Source organism: Oncorhynchus masou, chromosome 12 (assembly GCF_036934945.1).
Source record: "Oncorhynchus masou masou isolate Uvic2021 chromosome 12, UVic_Omas_1.1, whole genome shotgun sequence".
NCBI lineage: Eukaryota > Metazoa > Chordata > Actinopteri > Salmoniformes > Salmonidae > Oncorhynchus > Oncorhynchus masou.
Genome location: NC_088223.1, coordinates 31,878,531 through 31,905,215, shown reverse-complemented (window position 1 = coordinate 31,905,215; position 26,685 = coordinate 31,878,531). Strand labels below are relative to the sequence as shown.

At 41.4% G+C, this 26,685-nt stretch overlaps 1 protein-coding gene across 8 annotated transcripts in view; it reads left to right on the top strand.

Annotated features, from left to right (window-relative positions):
• The first annotated feature begins 3,028 nt into the window (after window positions 1-3,028).
• Window positions 3,029-26,685, top strand: part of LOC135549853 (tropomyosin alpha-3 chain) — a 34,420-nt gene continuing 10,763 nt past the window's right edge. For 2 of the 8 annotated variants that reach the window (XM_064980197.1, XM_064980198.1), the window contains exons 1-6: window positions 3,029-3,266; window positions 4,889-5,014; window positions 17,936-18,069; window positions 20,822-20,939; window positions 21,248-21,318; window positions 26,528-26,603. In XM_064980197.1, coding sequence (XP_064836269.1) covers window positions 3,153-3,266; window positions 4,889-5,014; window positions 17,936-18,069; window positions 20,822-20,939; window positions 21,248-21,318; window positions 26,528-26,603 — 639 coding nt within the window. In that variant the 5' untranslated portion in view covers window positions 3,029-3,152. Of the gene's footprint in view, window positions 3,267-4,888; window positions 5,015-13,651; window positions 14,512-17,935; window positions 18,070-20,821; window positions 20,940-21,247; window positions 21,319-22,764; window positions 22,841-26,527; window positions 26,604-26,685 lie in introns of those variants that run through there. The other 6 variants (XM_064980196.1, XM_064980195.1, XM_064980201.1 and 3 more) reach the window with 5 other exon arrangements.

Here is a 26,685-nt window from a genome sequence, read left to right as displayed (position 1 = left end):
TGACAGTGTTAGGTAGTCCTTGTGATGAAAAGGTCCAAAGAAGTGTTATCGACAGTTGCTCTTACCTGAAGCATTACCACTGCATGCTGGTAATCAAATCTATCTCAGCTTTAAAGTGGCACATTGTACAGACAATCAAAATCATGGATACCAAAGCTCATCATATCAGACTTTGACGATCCCCTTAGTATGTCAATCCAATTCGGTGGTAATAAAGCAGCTGTCTTTTGGGAGGGACTGAGCTCAAGTATCCCACTGTCTCACACTCTGTAGGCTGACACCGCTTTCCCAAATACCTCCCCCTAAACCCCTCACGATGGCTTAATGCTTTTACCGAAACATCAGGTCAAACCTATCAAACCCCAACACGCGTACTACTCCTTCTCCATCTCTTTCCCTTTTAACCTTTTTAACTTCCTCTATACAGTTTTGTATTAATTTCCTCTCCCATCTGTCACCATCTTTGACCCTCTTACTCTTGTTTTCTCTTACAGTTGTCTCATCTCCATGAGAAGTTGTTTCTGGACAGGTTCTATCTCCCTCTCTTCGGCATCTCTTAATTTCTCTTTCTCCCTCCCTCTTCCTCCCCTTCACAGTCTAAACCTGGACACAATGTTGACCATGTGACATGTATTCTCTCTGTTCTCCCATCGCTAACCGTCTCTTGTCCACTACCTCTCTCTTTCTCTCTAGCTATATATATCTATCTATCCCTCTTTGTTTCTTTCTATCCCTCCCTCCCTAATCCTAGAGACAATGTCAGCCAAGTAACATGTATAAATATCCCCATAGCTGGCATAGTGGTCGCCCCTCTATGCCCCGCCTGCACCCCATTTATCATTGGAATTTCCCAACGTTGGGGATGCCATGGCACTGTAAGCCCAGACAGGCTCCGGTGGTCCAAGAGAGGAGCAAGGGGAGTGGGGTTACCGGGAAGCTGTACTGTACCTCTTTCCCTTCCTCCCCACCATGTCTCTTTCTTTTATTTTCCTCCTGCACTTAAATAACCTGATTTTATAGTATTTGTAAAGTTTTAGGTAGGTCACAGTACAACCAAACTGGCTTAAATTGTTCTTACATTTTACAAGTGTGGCAACTATTAGAAGAGTTAGAAACCTTGGACGTGACCTCAGTCCTAGCTAAGGCCTACCTTGGACGTGACCTCAGCACTAAAACTAAGGCCTATTTTCAATTAGGTCAAGCGTTAACCGGAGATAGCCGACACCTGCATAGCTGATGTTTTGGCTGTAACCTTTATTTAACTAGGCAAGTCAGTTAAGAACACATTCTTATTTACAATGACGGCCTACCGGGGAACAGTGGGTTAACTGCCTTTTTCAGGGGCAGAATGACAGATTTTTACCTTGTCAGCTCGAGGATTAGTTCCAGCAACCTTTCGGTTACTGGCACAACGCTCTGACCGCTAGGCTACCTGCCTCCCCAGTGTAACTGCTTGGAGTTGGAAAATCAGTGAGAAGCTGCTCTTGATAATTGTCAGGAAGCCACACCCATCTCACTCACGTTTTATGTTCAGAACTAGGAAGTGTAGGCTAAATAGAAAAAATGACGCTCAAATTGAAAATCATAAAACAAATGAGGAATTATATCAACCTGATCGAGGTGTAGATTTAATCTCACACCTCTAGTGCACGAACTTTGGCTGCATGGGATTTATTTTAATGCAACTCCGTGCAGCCAATGTCCGCTTTAGGTATAATGCTGCTTGGGGATTTGACGTGTATGTCGGCTAAAGCGGATCTGATTGATTGAATCGGGCCCTAAGTTTTTTTAAACTTTTCCACCTTGATCTAACCTCTGACCTTTAACCTAACATTAGCTAACATGAACTAATCTAACATTAAAATAGAAAGGCATCTCTCTTTCAGTCACTGTGTCTTTGGCTGTCAAGTTTATGTTTAAGAGCGTTGGAGTTTGCAGTAGGGGTGTCAGGCACATGAGCAGGTGTTGCTGAACTGTTACAAGAGTTATGAAGTAGTATAAGTTTATGACCTCAATATTTACTCTGCCATGATTCTTTAGAATAAGTTGTTGAGATGAAGTGCTTTCTCCTTGTTAGCATGTTTAGCGTTTCATGTCTAAATGATCCCAGTGTCTAAAATGAATTGTTTAGGTCAATAAAGTTACTTTTTAAGATGATTTGGACATGCTTATATCGGGGACATTGACTTGCATTGGTTTTTGGCAAGAAATGCGACATTTTAGCGTTTGGAGACAGTGGCCAGGTAAAAACCAAAGGATAGATTGCTGTCTTGTCAATATAATCCTTATAGGGTAACCAACCCAATATGTAATTTCGATGAATAAGACAAGGTACTACTGTTTGGTGGTTTTGTTGCCATGGTTGTAATTTCAAACACTGAAGCTAACTAATATTTTCAACAATTTAAGGTGTGCCCAGAGCTATGCTATCGGGGTTTCCTGATTTGTTATGGGAGTGCCCACTACCCTGCACCCCTAGACACCTCTGTAATTCGAACCCTGTGTGTGTGCATGCATGCGTGTTTGGAAGACAAAAAAACAACTGTTTATTTTGTTTTATGACAGCATCTGCCTAATCCTCTATGCCCCACTCTCATTGTCCTTCTCTATATTTCTCTCTCCCACCATCTCACTTTTTATTAATAAAAGCCCACACAGTAGGAAACGTACAATATATGTTAAATATGTCAAAGAAAATGACAGCTGACACAGGAAGACAGAGGGAAATGGATGGGTACTTGGGGACCAGGCTTTCTTTCTGCTGGTAGAAGTTGCCCGTATGCACAGATCTAGAATCCGCTTGTGTTCCACAAACCTGACCTTAACCATCAGGGGAACAACGCAACATCAAAGTACGTTCATCCTACTTTGCTTTATTATGGAGAGGGAGGATCAGTAGATCACTTTGAAGAATGGCGCTTTAAAGGATTGAGTTGGGTGGAGCCAGAAGGCTAAAGTGGGAGGTACATGTTTGTGGGTGTGGCCATCTACACTTGGGGATATATATGTTCTCTATCTATCCATGAGTTTGGTCTCTCCTCTGCTCTTTCTCCCTCCCTCCTTCTCTCTCTCCTGTTCCACTGAGTTGACCAGACTTGACTGTCCTGCACCCTTTACCCCCCTCAGTCAAATAGCCCAAAAAACCTTTAAAAATGGAGGCAGTCAAGAAGAAGATGCTTATGTTGAAGCTGGATAAGGAGAATGCTCTGGACGCGGCAGAACAAGCCGATACTGACAAGAAGGCAGCCGAGGAGAGGAGCAAGCAGGTGGGCCAACAACATTAAAAAGAAGGGGGGGGCTCTATCATGGATAGGAACATGGACACCTTGAGCGGTCAAGGAGCCTATTATAGGCTACTACTACCCTAGGGAGCAAAACTGGTTACAATGACGTAATTTATTTTGCGTCATGGTCAGGTTGTATATTTATTGTACAAGGACGTTTTTTCCGAAGTCTTTTTAGTGACCAGAAAAAGACGTGGTGTGTGATAAATGGCATCCTAGTCCCTATATATAACACTACTTCTGACCAGAGCCCTGTGTGTATTGTCTGTACAAGTATAAATCCAATTAACCACCAGAAAATGTCATTTTAACGTCCCATGGCAAATTTTGCCCCCTGGGACAGGGATGGGGGGTGGAAGTCTTGAAAGGTGAAATAGCTTATAGGTTTCCATGATGTGGCTGTGTTATTGAAAATGGTCAGCGGTAGTCATCTGCTTAGATATAACTCAGTTACAACCCATTGGCCTGTCATTGTTAATAGTTTAAAAAGTTCTGAAGTAATTGGTCAAAACAGATGTGAAATGTTAAACCGATATTGCAATATACTGGTTAGTGAAAGAGTCATCTCACCTGCTTTTCTAGATGTGTTTAACAGATTTGTATGTGTGTGTGTATAATATATATATATATATATATATATATACTTTTATTTGTAAGGGTTTTCTTTTACATTCCAGTGATTTAATTAATGTATTATTCTTGAAAATGAGAACAAAAGTTCATGACATTACTCTAAATACTAGAGGTTAGGATATGGTTAAGAATAGGACCGAGTTCACTGGACTTAACAACTGAATCCAAAGTGACCCCTGTCCAGGAAAAAAAAGACACTGGGAAATTCAAAACCATGCCAAGACAACTTGTTAGAAACTTTAGACCATATTTCTCTCATTAGCAAGGCCAGACAGGCTGTCTGTCAAGGCTGGAGTGGTTTAGCTAGTGATCTCTCCACTGAGAAATTGTGAAGGGCTAGACACTAGGATGGAATACGACAGTGGATCCATTCATTGAGTGATTGTCCATCCAGAGGTAGTATTTATATCTAGATGGCGTTGAAGTGGAACCACGCCAGGCCTGTCATCAGGCTTTAGGTTATTTGTGACAAGAGGACAGGTGAGGCGGCTGCAGAGACGGGTTCAAATAGTATTTGTTTTCTTTCAAATACTTAAAAAAGTCTTGCCTGGCACAATGGAGCCAATGCAATAGACTCAAAAGTGTAAAACCGGCCCATGTGCCCCCCCAGGAAGGCTCAATCAAATGCTCAATGTATTTTAAAGAAGAAAACTACTATTTGAACCCAGGCTTGGGTGACAGTCAAGATGCCTTGATGAATGGATATGGACAGGGCTATGAGGCTATCCGTTAACAAATACTATTTTCACACTAATGAGCCGAGCTTTACTGTGCTGGCCTGGTTATGTATCCACCATAGTTGCTTGAACCTTGTTGAAAAGGTCAAGGTGAAAAGAAAATGTCAGTCAGCACAGTACGATTCAGGTCCGCACCATAGTGTGAAAAGAGTGTGCAAATCTCACGCGCCCTTTCTCCATCTCTCTTTCCTCTTCTTGCCCTCCCTTCTCTCTCTCTCTCTCTCTCTCTCTCAGCACGAGGATGAGTTGCTGCAGATGCAAAAGAAGCTGAAGGGAACTGAGGATGAGCTGGACAAATACTCTGAGGCCTTGAAGGATGCCCAGGAGAAATTGGAGGTTGCGGACAAGAAGGCCGCAGATGTAAGTGTGTTGTGTTCTTCCTAGGTCTTACATGAAGTATTATGAGGACAATAGTATTACGAAGACAATGTGTTACGAGGACAATGTGTTTTGGAGGACGCATGTCTCTCGACCTTTGCCTCTTCCTAGTCCGTACAGAAGATGCAGCGATGAGACAAGACTGTAATTACCAATTGGATTCCACTAAATTGTGGAGAAACATGGGTAGTCAGATCTAGACAGATGCTTTAGTAAGTCACAAATAAGAGCTTTGAACCTGGAGCGATGCAGGTTCTGTGCAGGTACCCATTAAGCATTTAGCAAGCTTGAAGGCACCAAAAGCCTCATACATGTTCATAGTGCATACTGTATGTCAAAGCAAACACACTTGTACTATGAAAACACAAGTTTATATATATATAAAAATGAGACAATTTGAATCTGGGGGAAACTAGGTGGGCCAGATATGAGGGCCAGATTGGGAATTTTAAGATAAGTGCCATGGGATCTTTGGTGACCACAGAGAGTCAGGACACCCGTTTAACGTCCTATCCGAAAGACGGCACCCTACACAGGGCAATGTCCCCAATCACTTCCCTGGGGCATTGGGATATTTTATTTTAGACCAAAGGAAAAAGTGACTGCTACTGGCCCTACAACACCACTTCCAGCAGCATCTGGTCTCCCATCCAGGGACCAACCAGGATCAACCCTGCTTTGCTTCAGAGGCAAGCCAGCAGTTGGATGCAGGGCGGTACTGACCACAGGAGGTTAAACCTGGTGCCTCGTGTCTCTCCCCTCCCTCCCATTCTTCTCATTCCCTCCGGTCACCCATCCACAGCTGCTGCTGTTTTATCCACATATTCTGATCATGATGTCATCCATTCGAACTATGACCATTTTAGGGACAATAATCATCGATATTCTCACTAGAGTTCGTCAAGTCTGGTCCTGGGGACCAGGCTTTTGTTCCAGCCCAGCACTAACACATCTGATTTAACTCATCAATAAGCCCTTCCTTGAGTTGCATCAGGAGTGCTGGTGCTGGGCTAAAACAAAAGCTTGTACACCCTGTGGGTCCAAAGGAACAGGTTTGAAAAACCCCAGATCTAGTTGCTGTTATGTTACTAGCGATAGAAACACAAGACACTAACCATCTCCAAAGTCATCAGATCAACAGATACTATAACCATTCCGACTTTCTGAACAACACATGACATTTGGATTCACGAGCCATAGTGCCTTTACCCATACATTGCCAATGTTTTAGTTAAGTCAAGGAGTATGTGAAAACCACAGAGCCCTGCATGTTTCTGGGATGATAAATTAGTGACAGTTTTTGACTGACACTTTTAGTCCTCTTTGGTGAAAGTTAATTTTGAGCAGTAAACTGCTGGAGTTAAGGGTTAACCCTCGTGCTAGGAAGCTAAGATACAATTCAAAGGTTTGGTTTTCATGCTAATTTTGGATGGTGCACACAGGCTGTACTATCTGAACGCTCCCCAAAGAATGGAATAGAATATAACAGACCTTTTCTTGTCAAGTTGCACAGATATTGTTATTTTTGCTGTGACACTAAATACAAACATAACAGACTGGGAGCAGGACAGGGTCAGCCACAGAGCAACGCCCCTGGAGAAGTTTGGGGATTAAGGGCTTTGCTCAAGGGCACAGTTGCTGTAGATGGCATGTGAGTTATTGATGCCAGCAATCCTCTAGTTGCCAGGCCACTTTTTCCACTGGGATTTGAACCTCCCGTTACCAACCTCCCTCTCTAACCTTGAGGCTATCACAGCCAAGACTATACTTGGGTTGCCAATCTCATCTGAGTCACCTCCCCCTTTCTATTTCTTTACTGTTCTCTTCCTCTAGTTGTTTAGGTGTCTTTTTCTCATTCTACAATTTCCCTTGCATTCCCTTTGTCTCAGTAATTCTCTCTCTTCCCTCCATCTGTATTTCCCCTAGTTGACTGTAATGAAGTGCTTTTCTCCGGACTCTAGATATAGAACAAACAGCAGCTGTCATCATAATAATTTTCCTCAATAGGGAGAATGCATGGAATGACCATGATAAAATACCAGAAGAGCTTAGGTGTGTTGCAGTAAATAGGTCTTGTGGTGCCATGGAGTGATGATTACCCAATGACTCGTATGGCCAAGGTCATTACGGGTGTTATGTGCTCTTGTCTGGTCAGCCTGCCCTACGCTGTCTGTACAGTTATGTGGCAAAATCATGAGATTGTGTGTGTGTGAGCTTCAACATTGCGTTTAATGGTCTGAAATGGGGACAGAATGGGTCATAACAGAAATACCAGAGGAGGGGGATGTACAGCTCAACATTTGAGTTCAAATGTTTCATATGAAATGACAGTACAGAATGTCACCTTTTCATTTGAGGGTATTTTCATACATTACCTTTTAGAAATGAAAACACTTTATATCTTGTCCTCCCCACATTCGAAGATGTCATAAGTATTTGGACAAATTGCAATCATACTGTATTAAAGTAGTCAAAGGTGTAGTATTTGGTCACATATTCCTAGCACACATTGTCTACTCTACAAACTTGATGAATGGATATGCAGTTTGTTTAGGTTGTGTTTCGGATAATGTTTTGCTCAAAATGAATGGTGAAAAATGTCTTATGTAATTTTTGAGTGAATGAATTGTAAGAATAGATATTTTTTAACACTTCTACATTAATGCGGATGCTACCTTGATTACGGATAATCATGAATGAATCATGAATAATGACAATCATACCCCCAAAATCATGAACAAAGATCATACCCCAAGAAAATGCTAACCTCCCATGTTATTGGTAATGGTGAGAAGATGGCCTCTAAACGGCATCTCACTTGCCATTACTCATGGTTCATTCATGATTGTTCTTAATCATGGAATTATTAGGATTAATTTAGAAGTGTTCAGAAACATCTTATATACTCACAAAGAAAATGACTCCAGTCATCATTCACCTTTCAATTACTATTGGGCAAAGCATAGCACAACCAAAACAAACTGCAATTGCATACAAAATGGTTGTAGTCACAAGCTTAATGTAGTCATTGCGTGCAAGAAATATGTCCAAATACCCATGATTTCTTCACATGGGTGGGACCAGATACATAAAGTGATTTCATTTCTAAACGGTAAAACAGATATGTATAAAAAATACCTCAAATAAAAGGTGACATTATGTACTGTCGTCTCATGAAACATTTGATCTCAAATCCAAAATGCTGGAGTATAGAGCCAAATGTACAATTTGCCTGGCTACCCATACACCTTACTATATACCACACCCACGGACGTTTGTTTTTTCTCCGCAATGTGTCTGGATCTGAGGACCTCCCCGACCCTACACCAAATGCGAACACATTCGGGCAGTCTTATTGGTCCAGAAAGCGATAGGTTGTACCAGACCTAGAACACTCTTGGGTAAAGCAGCGGTTTGAAAATTAGTCATTGGCGTTGATACTCTGATTGGTTCGAGACAATCCAATCCCTAATTACTTTGTTTTGTACAACTCCCCTCGTGCCCCTCGTCACCAGAAATGACTTCAATGATGGCATCCTCAGACTAAATAAAATATGTAGCGAACGACAGAGCAGTCGAAGAATTTAGGGTGCATTGTCAGGCTACATGTATTTAGGTTGGCCGCCACCTTATTTCCCCTATAGCTGGTTATGTCCTAAATATCTTCCTCAGAATAGAATCATTGTTGCATAGAGACAACTAGATCAACATGAAGCAATAGTGTCACAGAGATTAGTGAAGGGCATTTATCCCTGCAGTGTATTCAGATCTCTGCCTCTCTCCACATGCTCGGGATTAGCGTCATAATAAGCAACGCTAAAGGACAGTTTTATGACTGCCTGAGGATGCCTAGCTCCTTACGCTCTTGTATTAAATCAAGGGTACCCAACTTTCAGCAAGAGGGTAAAGAGCAACTCAATCTTCGCACATTAAGGAGCTCTCAAAGCTCCGGTCTTTCAGCAGCACTACTTAGCCAGCAGCTAATGGCTAAATGTCCATTCAACTCCTGTTGAAGGCATAGTTTAGCATGCAGTATTTACTAACAGCTAACACATTTTAGCATGTAGGCTACCGCTATGCCCTTTCTTACCATGATAAATCCTGCTAACAAATTGTGGCTGAAATCTAGGTCTAGGAAATCTAGGTCTAGATGCAGCCTAAATTTTCCTCTGTATCCAATTCACTAAGACCTTAAAATGGTACACACACAAGGAAAAAGTAGCCAAGAATGCGCAACAGACCTCCCCCCCCCCCCCTCCAGTTCTACAGCTGCACCATTGAGAGCATCTTGACTGGCTGCATCACTGCTTGTATGGCAACTGCACTGCCCTCACTACAGAGGGTGGTGCGGACAGCCCAGTACATCACTAGGGCGGAGCTCCCTGCCATCCAGGACCTCTACATCAGGCGGTGTGAAGGCCTGAAAAATTGTTAAAGATTCCAACCACCCAAGCCATAAACTCTTCTCTCTGCTTCCACATGGCAAGTGGTACTGAAGCATCAAGTCTGACAACAACAGCTCCTGAACAGTTTCTATCCTCAAGCCATAAGACTGCTAAATAGCTAACAAAATGGCTACACTGACTATCTGCATTGACCCTTCTATAATTTTGGGGGGTCTCTATACGCATTCACACACACACACAACATTTGCAAACACACACAACATGTGTGGCCGTTTAACGTCGGGCTGTTTAAGATCAGGGAAGATGATTTGTTTTTCTATGAGCATGGCCTTATTTCTATGACAGCAAATTGGATGACTGTCATTCATATGCCATTCGTCCAGCACAATATAACATTGATAGGTTTAAGCTACTACATGATACTTGAATGTGACCTATACCCATCATGAGGTTGCTGTAACATAGCCTATCAATTAAACTTTAAAAAGTAGGTGCACAGGTCAAGAGACAAGTTGGAGTAATCAAGGTGACAGACAGTGACACATTCAACACCGCCTTGCACACTCTTGCCTGCATCTAGCTGATCTGGGGTGTAATCATTAGTCCAAACAGTTGCAACTAAAATGAGAGTTTCTATTGGGCAAATTCAGATAGGTCCATCCCCGTTCTGTTCCGTTTGTTTCCATTTAAAGAAACGCAACCGAATTGGCGGAATGAATACACCTACACACACAGTTCACTTTCATAGCAGCCACATACAAACAGCATCATCACTTTGTTTGTTGAATAATTCCTTCTCACATCTACGCGCTCTCCTCCTTTCACTTTTTCCCTTTGCTTGTGGACTTCAGTGCACAACACAACGTCTGTCTGTGACAAGGCAAAAAAATGTATCCAAGCCAAACCTTCATACCAAAACCACTAACCGCTACACAGCCTACATCATCACCATATTAGCTGACGCCGTAGTCAACAAAGTTACTAGAACTAAAGTGCTATTAAACGCACTCTCCCACAATCCAATCCATTTGTACGATCACACAGTACCGTGTATAGCTAGCTGTTACACCTGCGGGCCCCAGTGGCAATAAATGCATAAAACCAAAAGCTTACCTTCACTTGGAAAAGTTACAGTGTAGGATAACCTTAGCTAGCTAACATAAATAGCATTCCTCAGGTTTTGAGTAGGCTAAATTAGCTGCATTAGCTAGCTAAGTAAGTAAGTAAGTGAAAGGTCAACTAGGAGGAAGAAGAAAATACAATGAAATATGGCTAGCTCTATCTCTCTGCTACTTCTTAATTTTTTTATAAATGAATTTGTTCAAAACAGTTCAACTGTTGTCTTTCTCTGAGTCAACAACTCACCACACGTTATGCACTGCAGTGCTAGCTAGCTGTAGCTTATGCTTTCAGTACTAGATTAATTCTATGATCCTTTGATTGGATGAGCAACATGTCAGTTAATGCTGCATGAGCTCTGATAGGTTGGAGGATGTCCTCCGGAAGTCTTCATTATTACTTTTTAAGTCTATGGAGGTGGGTGAGAACATTGAGCCTCGAAAGTTTTGTATCTTACACAGAGGAGGACAGCATCTAGCAGCTACACCATGGTGCTATCCTACAGTGCTATTGAGGCTACTGTAAACCTTCATTGCAAAACACACACACACACCATATACGCTGTTGTCATTCATCCTGATGCCTAGTCACCCTACCCCTATACATATATAATTATACCACTCCAGTATCCCTGCAAATTGTAAAGATGGTATTAGCAGACTCTGGAACTGACCCTGTATAAAACTTACTTACTTTTTTTCTACTGGATTGTTGGGAAAGAGCAAGAAAGGCATTTCACTGTACTTGTGCATTGTGACAATGAAACTTTTAAACGTGAAAATAACCTCAACTTAACTAAGACACAAATGTCATGGAATCATTTTTAGAATTTTTTTCAATAGACTTACTGTTACAAACTTAGTTCTACATCTAAATAGACCCATATTCAAGTAACATTTCACAGTTATGTAAATGTATAGGGATACTTTGGCCATAGCAATGCAGAATCACTGACCACATTTACATGCACACCAAATATCCCGTTATTTTTCAGAATACTCAAGTATTCTGTTGTTGAGTTGACTCATATAAACATCATATCCCGTTTACAATAAAAAGCTTGTATTCGGGTTGAGAACCCTGGATAAGATGCTTCGGATATGCTGATCTAAAACGGGATATTGTGGCATGTAAAAGTCTTGTCCTGTTTCCTTCCATTATATACGAAACTGAGCCTGCGCGGACCGTGAAAAACCGCGTTCTGCGCTGGTTCAGTTTCGCATATTATGTGTGCAGAGTGACGTTTTCATCTGCTTGTCAATCACATCACTTCAAAAAGTAGACTACCTGCGCAGTTTGATCAACAATAATAATTTAGCCTACTATAATTCATTTACTATAATTTAAATTAAGTTTCTACTTACAATTTCCGACATTTGGTCGGCCATTTTGTTTGTCAACTACGTTTGATACACGCTTCTCTTATGTCACAACGTGTTGCCCCAAAATACTAAATAAAGTAGAATAATGTCTGACTTTGATATAATTAATGCATTAGTAATATAGATAACACCAGTAAAGTTGTCTGTTTCGTTTAGGGACCGGGGAGAATATGCAATTTCTCGAAAACAGTGGAATGATTGTTCCTGTAGAAAATTGAATTGGATTTATTTTGGGCAACAGACAAAAACAACAAAATGCACAATGCGAACCCAGAGGATATCACTTGAAAGTATTAATTAAAACGCTTGTTTCCAAAGTGGTCCTCGATGGTTCATCGTGTGTGACTATGCGCTTGGTATGTGTATATTTGTCCAAATGTCATGAGTTTGACCAGTCTTAAGGAAATTAAAAGCTGATAAAACGGCAAAACACTCTTCTGATAAGACTTCAGCTCGTCTTGGTTGCATATTTTATGTGGTTGAAATACGGTCTGCTTGCATAACGTTGTAAAAAAAACAAAAAAAGACATGAATTTGCATTTTTTTCAAGAGATGCTGAAATAAATATTTATCCACTACATGTGAGAGGTTATAGGCCTACAGTCGGTGTCCATATTTGTTACTATTGCATTTAACCCATGTGAATTTAAATTAGGAATATTCTGTTTATTCATGACTACAGGGATACTTATGAGAAGAATATCAAAGGTGCATGTAAACAGCTTATCCCGAATAAAACCTGAGCGGGATATGAGCTTCTATTCGGAATACTGTGTGCATGTAAACTTGGTCAATGTGCAGAAACTCACTCAACGTCTAAAATTGTCTCACAGTGCCAAACATGTGGTCTGGGGCGACACTTGGTGGTCACAACTGGACGTGCAAGTGAACGATCAATTCACCTACTGAGAACCATTCACACGAGTGAACCATTCACACCACACGAGTGAGTAACAAGGTCGGAAGAAAACAAGGAGGGACTTCCTGGACTTGAACAATTAGAAGTGCTTATTTTATTTTTCTCTTGGAAACCGTTTTAATATTTTCAATTGAGTGCCCTAATAAACACAACCCTGGTAGTGAGAGACAGGAAGGGAGGGCCAAGACCTGTTTGAAACACAAACACCTTCACAGCTCTGTGTATTCACTGAAATTGAAGTGTTCAATTCCATTCAAAACACTTTATCTCACAAGGAAATATTATTTTGGGCATAATTGAATTATTAGCTAGGCCTGATGTTTTCATAACCCATCTTTAAACCAAAATTTAACAAGACAATGTGCATTTTCTTGTTTTATATCACACTGAATTTAGTGATGGCTCACAAGTAGTGACTTGATTTGTGTGTGTGTTGTGGTGCATGTCTCAGCATCCTCAAGTTGTTGTGCAACAGGAAGGAATGAAGAAGCTGTCATATTTGGTATCTGGAGGCTTCAGGTGTAATGTGTTGACAAGCAAACAAATGTATGCACACAAAGCAAGTAGTCACATATGATGAACAAGTAGGCATACCATACAAAATAGCCTGTAGATAGACACACACTTACACCATTCAAACAAATGTGTACTAAATCGTGATGTTGAGATGACATTCTCATGCAGGTAAATCCCCCCTTACATGTACTTTCATATGCTACCTCGGGAGTGGCTTGGAATGCGAGTGATTTATAAATGAAACGTCACTTCACCTGGTCAGGACACGTGTAACCAGGGAGTGCTTTCCGGTCGAAGATACATTGTGCTCAATGTGCTGACGGGATCATTTTTTAAACTTTCCTTCTGGGGACCAACTAGTGTTCTAGGGGCTGACTCTGGATCAGCATTCCAGTTTATTGTCTACGCCAGACATTTGGGTGTGGAGCAAGCCGGAAGTGGGTTGAAAAGGAAAGAGCTGAACCAAGCGGGCAGGGCATAGTGATTTAGAGACAGGGGAGAGAACGGACAGCAAATCCCTTGTTAAGCCAATTTTGAATTCATTCATTCATTCGTTTGATTGAGCTTAAATTGTAACCGCGTGCAATTGAAAGAATTCGACTCATTTTCCACAGCGGAAGCCAATGAATTAGGACTGTTAGCTTGCCACGTCTGTAGAATAAAAAAAACCACACAAAAATATTTGCGTCTTCCTGGTAAATGATAGCAGCAGAAACTATTTAAAATATCTAACCGGATTAGGCTACTTTGAAAACACGAATTTTGGACGAAATTCGGTTAGACCAGTGTCAATCTTAAATGCGTTATTGAGTGTCCCTGCTGTTTGGAGGAAGAACGCATATTCCCACGCCACTACCCTACTACAATCAACGTTTGACCATTTGGCAGGGCGTTGCTGCTTTTTTTCTCTCCCGTTCTGAAGAACTCGTGCCGAAGTTGTAAAACTTTTTTAAAGAAGGGGAAACAAACTAACTAGGACTAACCTACTCTCACAAACAAAATAAAATGTCTGGAAACAACAGTATCGACGCAGTTAAGCGAAAGATCAAAGTTTTACAGCAACAGGCAGATGAAGCCGAAGAACGAGCTGAACTTCTTCAGAGACAGGTCGAGGTGGAGAAAACATCAAGAGAACAGGTAAAATTATATTTTAGTATCATCCATCGACATTCCCATTTTGAAAATATTTCTTTGGCATTTTGACTATTAGATCGACGTGCGCAGATGGGCTACATTGTTTCTTTTTAAAAGTATACTACCACTTGGACTGGGTTGTCATTCATGCAATTAACCTTTTAACGTTACACCCCTGCCCTACAAGGAGCCTATTGACATGGGACTTTTCGTTGCAGGTTAGGACAGTGGTACCCAACCGTTATCTGTTACTGTACCACCACCAACATTTTACTGTGCCGGAGAACACCTGAAGTATCCTCTCGTGCATTTTATCAGTATATTTATGGCATCATGAGTCGTAGACCAAGTCTTAGTACTGCTGGTTGTGAACTACAGGGTTAGGAGAGCATTTTCGCTAAACCTTTTCCTAACCTTAATCTAATTCTCCTAACCTGCTACGAACAAGTCATTTGTAGCTGTATGGAAGTGAGGTGTTTTTAGGTAATCTATTATTGACACCTATCAAATGGGTTGTGCATTGTTGAGTAACATTACAAAGGAATTGTTAGTGTAAGGTGTTGCGCAACATGTGTGGCGGCTTTATGACCACATTTTTGAAATTGAGGTCATTGAGGGACTGGGGCTTAAAAAGTAACTGTCCAGTGTTTGCGGACATGACCTGTAATTAATTACAATATGGGTTTAATAGTTTTGTTAATTATGTGTGTTAAAACAAATCTTTCCTGTGTTGGAATGGTGTGGGCCTATACACATCATTCAAAATATGAACACAAGTAGACTCCTAATTGGCCAGCTCATCCTCATCAGGGGGATGACATCCTCTGAGGAAAGTTTTTATTTTTGTATTTTTTTGACTTTCTGTTTGTTTGTTTCCTAATTTGTCTCCAATTTATGCTTTGGCCCCATACGAGTATTTGATGAGTCAACAACATAATTTGGTTGTGAGTTAACAGAATATTAACTTTTAAAAGTTAGATTTTCACTGGACAGGTACTTTAAGCCAAATATACTGAGGGGGATTTGATAATTGCTTTCCAGATTTGAGCCAGGTGCCCAGTTTTGGCCGAAGGTCAAGTCTGCTCAAAACAAAAGGGGTCTAGGTTAAGCACATGGCGTAATGAGTAGGATTCTGTTTTCACATGCAAAAGTGATTGCTTTGGATAAAAAGGCTTTATCTGCCTTCCCAATGAAACTCGCTTTAAAATGCAATATATTTTGTGTTTCCCCAAGCAGAGAGGCACGCCGCTGCTAAATCATGGCCGCCCCATGAAGACACTTTACCAAAGAGTCAAGTCTACAAAACTTAGTGCACTCAGTCATAACATATTTTAGTTTTGGGGGACAAATCTGCATTTAAATCCAATATTTCATCAATGAGAGAATTTGCAGAATGTAATCTAGCTCCATCTTCTTCCCAGTGGTGTGAGATCTATCATCTGTTTCATACATTTCCTTCAATTCGCAAGAGACACGTAACTTTCCACAACTAAGTTACCTTATAGCCTTTCTCTAAAATTGATTAAATAAAACCTTTTCATCACTCTTCACACAATATTCAATTTTGATAAAGCATAAACAGGTTTTTAGATTTTTGCAAATGTATTAATATTAAAGAACAAATCACATTTACATTAGTCATACCCTTTACTCAGTACTTTGAAGCACCTTTTGGCAGCGATTTACAGCCTCAAGTCTCCTTGGGTATGACGTTACATGCTTGACGCACCTGTATTTAGGGAGTTTCTCCCATTATTCTCTGCAGATCCTCTCAAGCTCTGTCAAGTTGGATGGGGAGCATCGCAACACGGCTATTTTCAGGTCTCTCCAGAGATGTTAGATCGGGTTCAAGTCTGGCCTCTGGTTGGGCCACTCAAGGACATTCCGAGACTTGTCCCGAAGCCACTCCTGCTTTGTCTTGGCTGTGTGCTTAGGGTCGTTGTCCTATTGTAAGGTGAACCTTGCCCCAGTCTGAGGTCTTGAGTGCTCTGGAGCAGTTAAAAAAAATCAAAGAGCTCTCTGTACTGGGTTCGAGTCCAGGCTCGGTCGCGGAGACCCATGGGGTGGCGCATGATTGGCCCGGGTTAGGGGAGGGTTTGGCCGGCAGGGATGTCCTTGTCCCATCGCACACTAGCGACTCCTGTGGCGTGCTGGGCGCAGTGCACGCTGACACTGTAGCCAGGTGTACAGTGTTTCCTCCAACACATTGGTACGGCTGGCTTCCAGGTTAAGTGGGCATTGGGTCAAGAAGCAGTGCTGCTTGTTTGGGTTGTATTTCTAAGGACGGACAGCTCTCGACCTTCACATCTCCAGGTCCGTACGGGAGTTGCAGCGATGAGACAAGACTAACTACCAATTGGATACCACAAAATTAGGGAGGAAAAAAAGGTTAAAATAAATCTCTCTGTACTTTGCTCCATTCATCTTTCCCTCAATCCTGACTAGTCTCCCAGTCCCTGCTGCTGAAAAACATCTCCACAGCATGATGCTGCCACCACCAAGCTTCACCGTAGGGATGGTGGCAGGTTTCCTCCAGACATGAAGCTTGGCAATCAGGCCAAAGAGTTCAATCTTGGATCTGAAAGTATTTGGGTGCCTTTTGGCAAACTCGAAGCGGGCTGTCATGTGCCTTTTACCTAGGAGTGGCTTCAAAAAGTGACGGTAAAGGACGTGTAGGATTCTGTGTTTTCACAAAAGTAATTTGATTAAGCTTATCCGTCTCCCCAAGGAAAACTAGTTAAAGCTTCCAACATTTATTTTCTGGAAAACCCGGCCCAGCGTAGGAGAACTCCCTCACTGATAACGCGGAGCTGTAGGAACACTGGCTTGTGGTCATTGTAGTTAATTACCACATGTTCTGCTCGTAACTAATACAAATATTGACCTGTTACAAATTGCATCTTACATCTTCCAACAGTTAATGCTTGGTAGAGAAACGGTGCGTTGAGCTCACAGAATACAAAGTAACAGATTCTGCAGTGTTGTGTTACACTGAACATAACCAGTGTACTGGATGGATGCATGTGAGAGAATCAAGGTGAATAAATGGTAATCTGACTGGAGCATTGAGTCTAGCCTCCTACTTCGGTGGACAACGTGAGATGAGATGCAATGTTAAGTGCTTTGCGCACTAGAAAAAGCACTATACCTAGGATAGGATAAAGTAATCCTTCTCACCCCCCCCCCCTTAAATGATTTAGATGCACTATTGTAAAGTGGCTGTTCCACTAGATGTCATAAGGTGAATTCACCAATTTGTAAGTCGCTCTGGATAAGAGCGTCTGCCAAATGACTTAAATGTAAATGTAATCATGGCATATACAGTAAATCCTATGTTGAAAGAGGGGTTGAGGTCAATTCCAATTAAATTTGAGGCTAAATGTCAGTATATGTCCAACTCTTTCCCTTCTCCCCCTCCCTGATACAGGCTGAGGCTGAAGTTGCTTCCCTGAACAGGCGTATCCAGCTGGTTGAGGAGGAGTTGGACAGGGCCCAGGAGAGACTGGCGACCGCTCTGCAGAAACTGGAGGAGGCAGAAAAGGCTGCAGATGAAAGTGAGAGGTCAGTGGAACACAGCGCATGTGAACAGAAAGGGGAAAACACTGTAATTCTCCAAACACCACTGTTTTAAATGGATACTCTGGGATTTTGGCAATGGGGCCCTTTATCTTCTCCCCTGGGGTCAGATGAACTCATGGATACCATTTTTATGTCTGTGTCCAGTATGAAGGAAATTAGAGGTAGTTTTGAGAGCCAATGCTAACTAGCATTACCCACATTAGCATGCAACTATCTATTTACTCTTTCCAGCAAGTATGAATTATAAACCAACCAGTGCTTTCTGTAAGGCAAGAATCTCGGATTGCAGCTCTATTATAGCCTGGGCAACTGTTGGAAATGGTGTGTCATTTGCATAAAGTTGTATACACTTGTACATGTTTGAAAAAGGACTGATATAAGCACCCACAAATAATTTATCGAAGGCCCTATGCAGCAAAGGAAGCATGACTTTTTAACATGGGATACCATGAAGTAAGACGCTCTGGATAAGAGCGTCTGCTAAATGACTTAAATGTAATGTAAATGTAAGACCTATTGGGAAAAAGTGGGGACTTGGCCATAGTCACTGGTCTGAACCAGGGATGGGCAACTTTGATGGCGGTGGGGGCACAACAATTGGAGGAGGCACAGTGGCTCATGGGTCTGCGGGCCTACAGTACCAGTCAGTTTGGACACACCTACTCAAGGTATTTCCTTTTTATTTTTTTTCCTCATTGTAGAATAATAATGAAGACGACTATGAAGTAACACATGGAATCATGTAACCAACGTTTTTTTAAACAAATCAAAATATATTTTAGATTCAAAGTAGCCGCCGTTTGCCTTGATGACAGCTTTGTACACACTTGACATTCTCTCAACCAGCTTGATGAGGATTCGTCTTAAAGGAATTCCTTCATATGCTGAGCACTTGTCTGCTTTTCCTTCTTGTCTGCTTTTCCTTCATCCCAACTCATAAATCAATCAAATGTATTGATGAAGCCCTTTGTACATCAGCCGATGTCACAAAGTGCTACACAGAAACCCAGCCTAAAACCCCAAACAGCAAGCAATGCAGATGTAGAAGCAAGGTGGCTAGTAAAAACTCCCTAATAAAGGAAGAAACCTAGAGAGGAACCAGGCTCTGAGGGGGGACCAGTCCTCTTCTGGCTATGCCAGGTTGAGATCATAACAGTACATGGCCAAGATGTTCAAATGATCATAGATGACCAGCAGGGTCAAATAATAATAATAATTAGAATCATCACAGGGGTTGTAGAGGGTGCAGCAGGTCAGCACCTTGGGAGTAAATGTCAATTGACTTTTCATAGCCAATCATTCAGTTGGAGACAGCAGGTGCGGTCGAGAGAGAGTCGAAAACAGCAGATCCTATATGGTCTCTTACAGCCATTCTCCAATGGAAATGCCTAAAAAGACGTCACAATGCTGCAGACACCTTGGGGAAAACGTGGAAAACGTAAGCTGACTCCTAGCTCCTTCACAGCCATATAAGGAGTCATTGGCATGAGGTTGTTTCAAAAAATGCGGCACTTCCTGATTGGATTTTTACCTGGGTTTTGCCTGTAACATCAGTTCTGTGGCACTCACAGACAATATCTTTGCAGTTTTGGAAACGTCAGCGTGTTTTCTTTCCAAAGCTGTCAATTATATGCATAGTCGAGCATCTTTTCATGACAAATTATCTTGTTTGAAACGGGAACGTTTTTCATCCAAAAATTAAAATAGCGCCCCCTATATCCAAAAGTTAATTGAAATGCGTTCCAGGTGACTACCTCATGAAACTGGTTGAGAGAATGCCGAGATTGCAAAGCTGTCTATGCAAAGGGTGGCTACTTTGAAGAATCTCAAATACAAAATATATTTTGATTTGTTTAATACTTTTTTGTTTACTACATGATTCCATGTGTTATTTCATAGTTTTTATGTCTTCACTTCTATTCTACAATGTAGAAAATAGGAAAAATAAAGAAATCCTTGAATGAGTAGGTGGTTGAACTTTTGACTGGTCCTGTAAATGCAGGCTGCCAGTTGACCATCTCTGGTTTAAACCTAGTCAGTTTGTCGTTGTTGGACTGGAATTGAAAGCACATAGGCGCAACGATGACAAAGGGGGAAACGCGTACACATCACAGGGGTATAAATCTGAAGGATCTGTTTAGATCTTCCCCTCAAATATGATGAGAGGATGTCAAGTGGGATGAGAGGATGGAGCTAGATGAAACTTGGCCAACATTCTGCTAAAAATGTTTAAGAGTGCAAGGGCGAATTGAGTTATTTCACACGTGCACTTCAGACTTTGAATTCCCTAATGAAAATATGCAAATACATGCTACATCATGCCAATAGGCTCTCTCTAGCTCGTTGTTGGCTCTTCCCACCTCTTTGCTTGTTCTTCCCAATGTGCTTCATTTGCTCCAATTGGAAACGATGCCGGTTGATACTTCTTGGGTTAGTTACCACTATCTTTGACGATTTGTGTTTGGTCTCGCTATCTTCTGTTAATTGATTGGATGTCTTTCTCTGATGCACCCTTTGAGTTTCTCCCTCCATTGTGCCTCCCAGAGTGTGTGAAATGTAGTGTCACATGCTGCTGACAGTGTGCAATATTAACTATGTGTTTAGTTTGACAAATATCCAAAGTCTAATATTGAGTATTGGCTTATTACCACAGGATACGAAAAATGTAACAGTTTCAATACCAAATTAATTCCTAGATGATACATTACATCTAACATGTGCGCATTTGTTCCAGGGGCATGAAGGTGATTGAGAACAGGGCCCTGAAGGATGAAGAGAAGATGGAGCTACAGGAGATCCAGCTGAAAGAGGCCAAGCACATTGCTGAGGAGGCTGACCGCAAGTATGAGGAGGTGAGGATATCTCTCTCACACACACGCACACAATGCTTTAGTACTACCTCATATGCGCGCACACACGGACACAATGAGGTAACATCGAGACACCAGTGGATGAGGTCATCGCATACTTTTCTTCTCACGTGAGGCTGTAAGCTCACGAGTACAGTTTTTCCCTAGATGTACCCAATTTATATCCACAGTGGGCATCTTTACTCACACTTCACCTGTTCACCATCTGCGCACATCTTGCGAGTAATTGTTTCCATCTGCCATCTTGTGCAACTGGCAGTAAATAATTGTGTGTGTGTGTGCGTCTACAGGTGGCTCGTAAGCTGCTGATCATCGAGGGGGATCACGAGCGCACGGAGGAGAGGGCAGAGCTTGCTGAGGCGTGAGTGGCCACGTGATTGAACTGCACAATAGTTACACACACACACACACACACACACGCATACACAGAACTACACTAGTGGTACGTCACATCACTTATTCCACACAGCCGAATAGGATTTTGTCAAATAATTTAGTTATACTGATGTTTTCCTCCAAATTAATGTAGAGATCTATTACACACACAATATTGCATCAATTTGACATGTACAGCATTGTAGCTCTGTATTAAACATACTCTGGTCACACAACTACAGAACTACACGATGCAGAATGCAAACATACATCTTGATGTCTCATTTGGAATATATTTGAACAATTCCTGGTCTACATCACTATACCAGGCCAGCCATGTATTAGGGGTTCAAGCAGCAAATCTAGGCCACATCCTCTCATGCAGTGCTGTGCCAGTTGGTCACGCTATAACAAGTGATTGAAGATGAAAACTTTCAAAGTTCATACCCTTCTATCATCTCAAACATGGCTGCTACTGACCAATGAACATTCAAGTGGTCTTGACCTGGCACATAAATGCATATAAATCAGACACATTATTCATATTGTAACAACTTGATATACATGTTCCAAACACAGTCGACTCAATGTGAACACGTTTAAATCGACCACGCGGAGGCGCTATAACGACACTAATTTATTCCTCTTGATCGGACTACCTTGATTCCAATTGACCTGAGGAAATTTGGCACACTCAGGGATGAGTCTAGCTAACCTGTAGAGTATGGTTCTTTGGCCGCATGGTTGCATTGTTGGACAGGGAAAAACAAGCTCATTGGCTTATAGCGGCCATATTGTTTGAGCGAGAGCCTTGGAAAACCTAGCGTTTTAAATATGTATCCATTGATGCTATATACCAAGTTTGGTGCTGAGCGGTTCTGGAGAAGACCACATTTAATACAAATGTTTAAAAAAATAGATCATCCAAAGAATTTTGTGATCAGTTGAGTTCTGATATTTGGCAAGTGTGGTAAGGAGTACAGAAGTGGCAAATCCTATGGTGCCTATCTGTCCAATTTTTTCTGATGGTGACATTGTGGGGCTGTAGTTTGAGCCCCGCTATGGCTGCTTGACGCTATTTTTAAATACAAATACTGCTTGGAGTTTGCACTTTTGTGACTGTTCCATAGTATTGGACCAACAAAATCAAGCACAGCAAGTTTTTAAAAGTGTTTTATATGGCTCTGCATTATAGCAGTCCCACTTCCGGTATCATCCCAAACTGGCCCAATCCTCACTGTTCCCATGGCCATAAGAATAAACGTGTGTGTTTGCATAACAATGGTTCTGCATCCTAATTAATAAATGCCCTCCTCCCCCATCTGTCCGTCTTTGCATGTTTCTGGGGGTCCGACCTAAATTCAACGCATGACCCACCCTCCATACGCCCCTGCACCGCATGTGTGACTCCGCCCCCTCCCTGCACTAACAGCAAAGCCAGGGCCCTGGAGGAGGAGCTGAGGGGTTTTGACCAATCGCTGAAGTCCCTGCAGGCCTCTGAAGACCAGGTATTGTGTGTTTGTCTGTGGAGTGAATTCATACCCCTCAATTTATTCCAAATTTGGTTTTCTTTGTCTCAATTCCAAAATGATTAAACTTTTTTTTCTTACACACACTACCCCATAATGCAAAGTGAACATGTGCTTTAAAAATGAAATACAATTAATTTACATAAGTATTCACACCCCTGAGTCAATACATGTTAGAATCACCTTTGGTAGCGATTACGGAGTATTTGCACTCTTGGATTGTACAATATTTGCACATTATTATAAATTCTTTAAACTCCGTAAAGTTGGTTGTTGTTCATTGCGAGAAACATTTTGAAGCCTTGCCATAGATTTTCAAGCAGATTTTGGTCATACCTGTAACTAGGCCACTCAGGAACATGCACTGTCTTGGTAAGCAACTCCAGTGTATGTTTGCCTTTTGATTTAGGTTGTCCTGCTCAAAGGTGAATTTCTCTCCCAGGGACTTTTGGAAGGCAGACATAACCAGGTTTTCTTTCTTCTAGGATTTTGGCTGTGCTTAGCTCTATTCCGATTTTATTTTTATCCTAAAAAAACACTCCCTAGTCCTTGCCGATGACAATCATACCCATAACATGTTGCAGCCACCACCATGCTTGAAAATTTGAAATGTGGTTTCTTTCCCAAACAACGCTTTGTATTCAGGACGTAAAGTACATTTCTTTACTTTTTTTGCAGTCCATTTTAGTGCCAGGATGCAGGTTTAGGAATATTTTTAACTCATTTTAAAGTCACCATTGGCCTCATGGTGAGGTCACTGAGCGGTTTCCTTCCTCTCCAGGAACTTAGTCAGGAAGGACACCTGTATATTTGTAGTGACTGGGTGTATTGATACTAGAGGTCGACCGATTAATCGGAATGGATTTCAAGTTTTCATAACAATCGGAAATCGGTATTTTTGGATGCCGATTTCCGATAAAAAAAAAAAAATGTATTTAAAAAATATTTTTTATACCTTTTTTTATTTAACTAGGCAAGTCAGTTAAGAACACATTCTTATTTTCAATGAGACTGCCTAGGAACTGTGGGTGAACTGCCTTGTTCAGGGGCAGAACGACAATTATTACCTTGTCAGTTAGGGGGCAGAACGACAGATTATTACCTTGTCAAATCAGGGGTTCCAATCTTGCAACCGCACAGTTAACTAGTCCAACGCTCTAACCATTGCACTCCACGAGGAGCCTGCCTGTTACGCAAATGCAGTAGATGCCAAGGTAAATTGCTAGCTAGCATTTAACTTGTCTTTATAAAAAACAATCAATCATAATCACTAGTTATAACTACTAATGCATTTTAGCAGGCAATATTAACCAGGTGAAATTGTAATTTCTCTTGCGTTCATTGCACGAAGAGTCAGGGTATTTGCAACAGTTTGGGCTGCCTGGCTCATTGCGAACTAATTTGCCAGAATTTTACGGAAGTATGACATACATTGAAGGTTATGCAATGTAACAAGAATATTTAGACTTAAAGATGCCACCCGTTAGATAAAATACCGACCAGTTCCGTATTTCACTGAAATAATAAACGTTTTGTTTTCGAAATTATAGTTTTCGGATTTGATCATATTAATGACCAAAGGCTCGTATTTCTGTGTTATAATTAAGTCTGATTTGATAGAGCAGTCTGATTACGGGCCTGCTGCTGCTCATTCATTTAAACAGCACTTTCGTGCGTTTCGCCAGCAACTCTTCGCAAGCACAGCGCTGTTTATGACTTCAAGCCTATCAGCCTAATGGCTGGTGTAACCAATGTGATAGTCAAAGGTATATGAAATACGAATGGTATAGAGAGAAATAGTCCTATAAATACTATGTTAACTACAACCTAAAACCTCTTACCTTGGAATATTGAAGTCATGTTAAAATGGGACCACCAACTTTCTCATGTGTACTTAAAAGGAGGGGTGTGTGTGAATAGGGTGTCTGTCCACTGTGTCTGAAAACATGCTTTGGCGATAAAATTTAACTTACAAAGACAAATATGATTGTTCATGTTCTGAATCATTCAGTGGGGTATTTCTAACAGATCATTGACATTATATCCAATAAGTCAGATTTTGTAACCTAATGCAACTGAGAATCAGTACAGAGCTCTGTTGACATAACGTGCAGGTTTCTCAACATTTTAGGATTCTACATTTTGGTTGTCATCAGTTTCCGCGGGTTGCAAAACTAGCATGACACGAGCTGAATTAAATGTAAAAGGCTTTGAAAATAAAGCTCAGTGCTTCGTTGACATTTCAGAGACGCTTGTTTTTGAAAATGACAGGAATTAGGAATTAATATAAAAAGCGTATACATGTCATGTCTTATCTATATCCATCTTACCTCTACTGTTTTATGTCCTGCAGATTTTAGAAGAAAGATTCGTTTTTAAGGGGGAAAGTGAGCCTGTCAGGCAACCAGTAGCTTTAATTCATGCACAGAATCCAGCCTAGCTGACGCAATGCTGTTTTCCTTATTTATTTTTACCACTTTAAAAAAAAAACCTGGCCTCCATTGATTTGGTCACCCTAATTCTGGCCATAAACATGAGGTTTGGGCCATTTGGTGTTTTTTTTTTTTAAGAGGATTATATAACTTTCTTTTTTTTTACCCATTTGTGAAAATCGTGTGTTTTTTGATTAGACACCCCACTGTGTGTGGTGAGTGTGCCTACACTTCATGGTGTGTAAGAGAAATGCATGTATGAGCGTGTTCATGCTCAACTGACTGCTTTTGTGTAATCTACCATTGGTCTAACATCAGGCTCGAGATTTATGGATGTAGGACATATTTATTGTTAAAAGATCTCAAAAGGTGCACATAGAAAGTCTCTCTCTGTGAGTGTGTGTGTGTGGAGGATGAGAAGGAAGTAATCAGAATCATGGCCTCAGGACAAACGGGTGGTCCTCTTTGGATGACTCCCGGACCTGCAGACTCCAACCTCTCCTTCTCTTTCCATATATTTTCAGTATCTGCCTTGTCTCTCCTTGACTTGCGCTTGCCTCCCTTTCTCTTCCCTACTCTTTTCTCAACTTGTGTTTGCATGAAATCCAGTGTGCATGTTAAGGAAGTGGCATCCTACTGCTTTAAAATCGATTGGAGTTCCGGTTGTGTTTAGTAGGATAGCTTCGCCCAGTTTCTATGTCAACTCATCCAATAAGAAATGCTTGCTTTAGTTTTCTGTTGCAAAACATTTTGCTATGGTGTGCCCTACTGAAAATAACACAGAATTGACCCATGAGAACTTGAGCATGCACAACTCACTTTTTTAATGCCCTTAAGGACATCTCCAGCATAAAACATGCCATTCTAACGACAGTGAACAATACTCGTATAGCTTGTCTTTCGTTGAGGATGTTGCTTAAACTGATTTCCTGTTGTGAGGTAGGCACACTTTAATATGGAGATATGGTAGTGTCAAGGGTCTGTGACCGCTGGGTTGTGTGGTTAGCCTCATGTCTTTTCTCTGACATAAGGCACTCATTCTTCATGTTTCCTAATTATCAACTCCTCCTGAGACCATTTGTCATCTCTCACCATCAATTATCTTAAACTGTATTGCCAATGTTTTCACACTGCTACTCTTTCCTTCTTTTCACTGCTCCGCCCTCGTTGCCATCTTTCCTTGTCTTCTGATTCTCTTGAAACAAACTCAATGGCGACCTCTCCTCAAATCCAGTAAATGTGCTGAACTGGAGGAGGAGCTGAAAAACGTCACCAATAACCTTAAGTCCCTGGAGGCCCAGGCAGAGAAGGTAGCGTGTCCGTGTGTTGGTATTTTACCTGTTTGTGTAAACCTCAGATTAATCTAGCATGTACCTGTGGGCATGTTTTTGT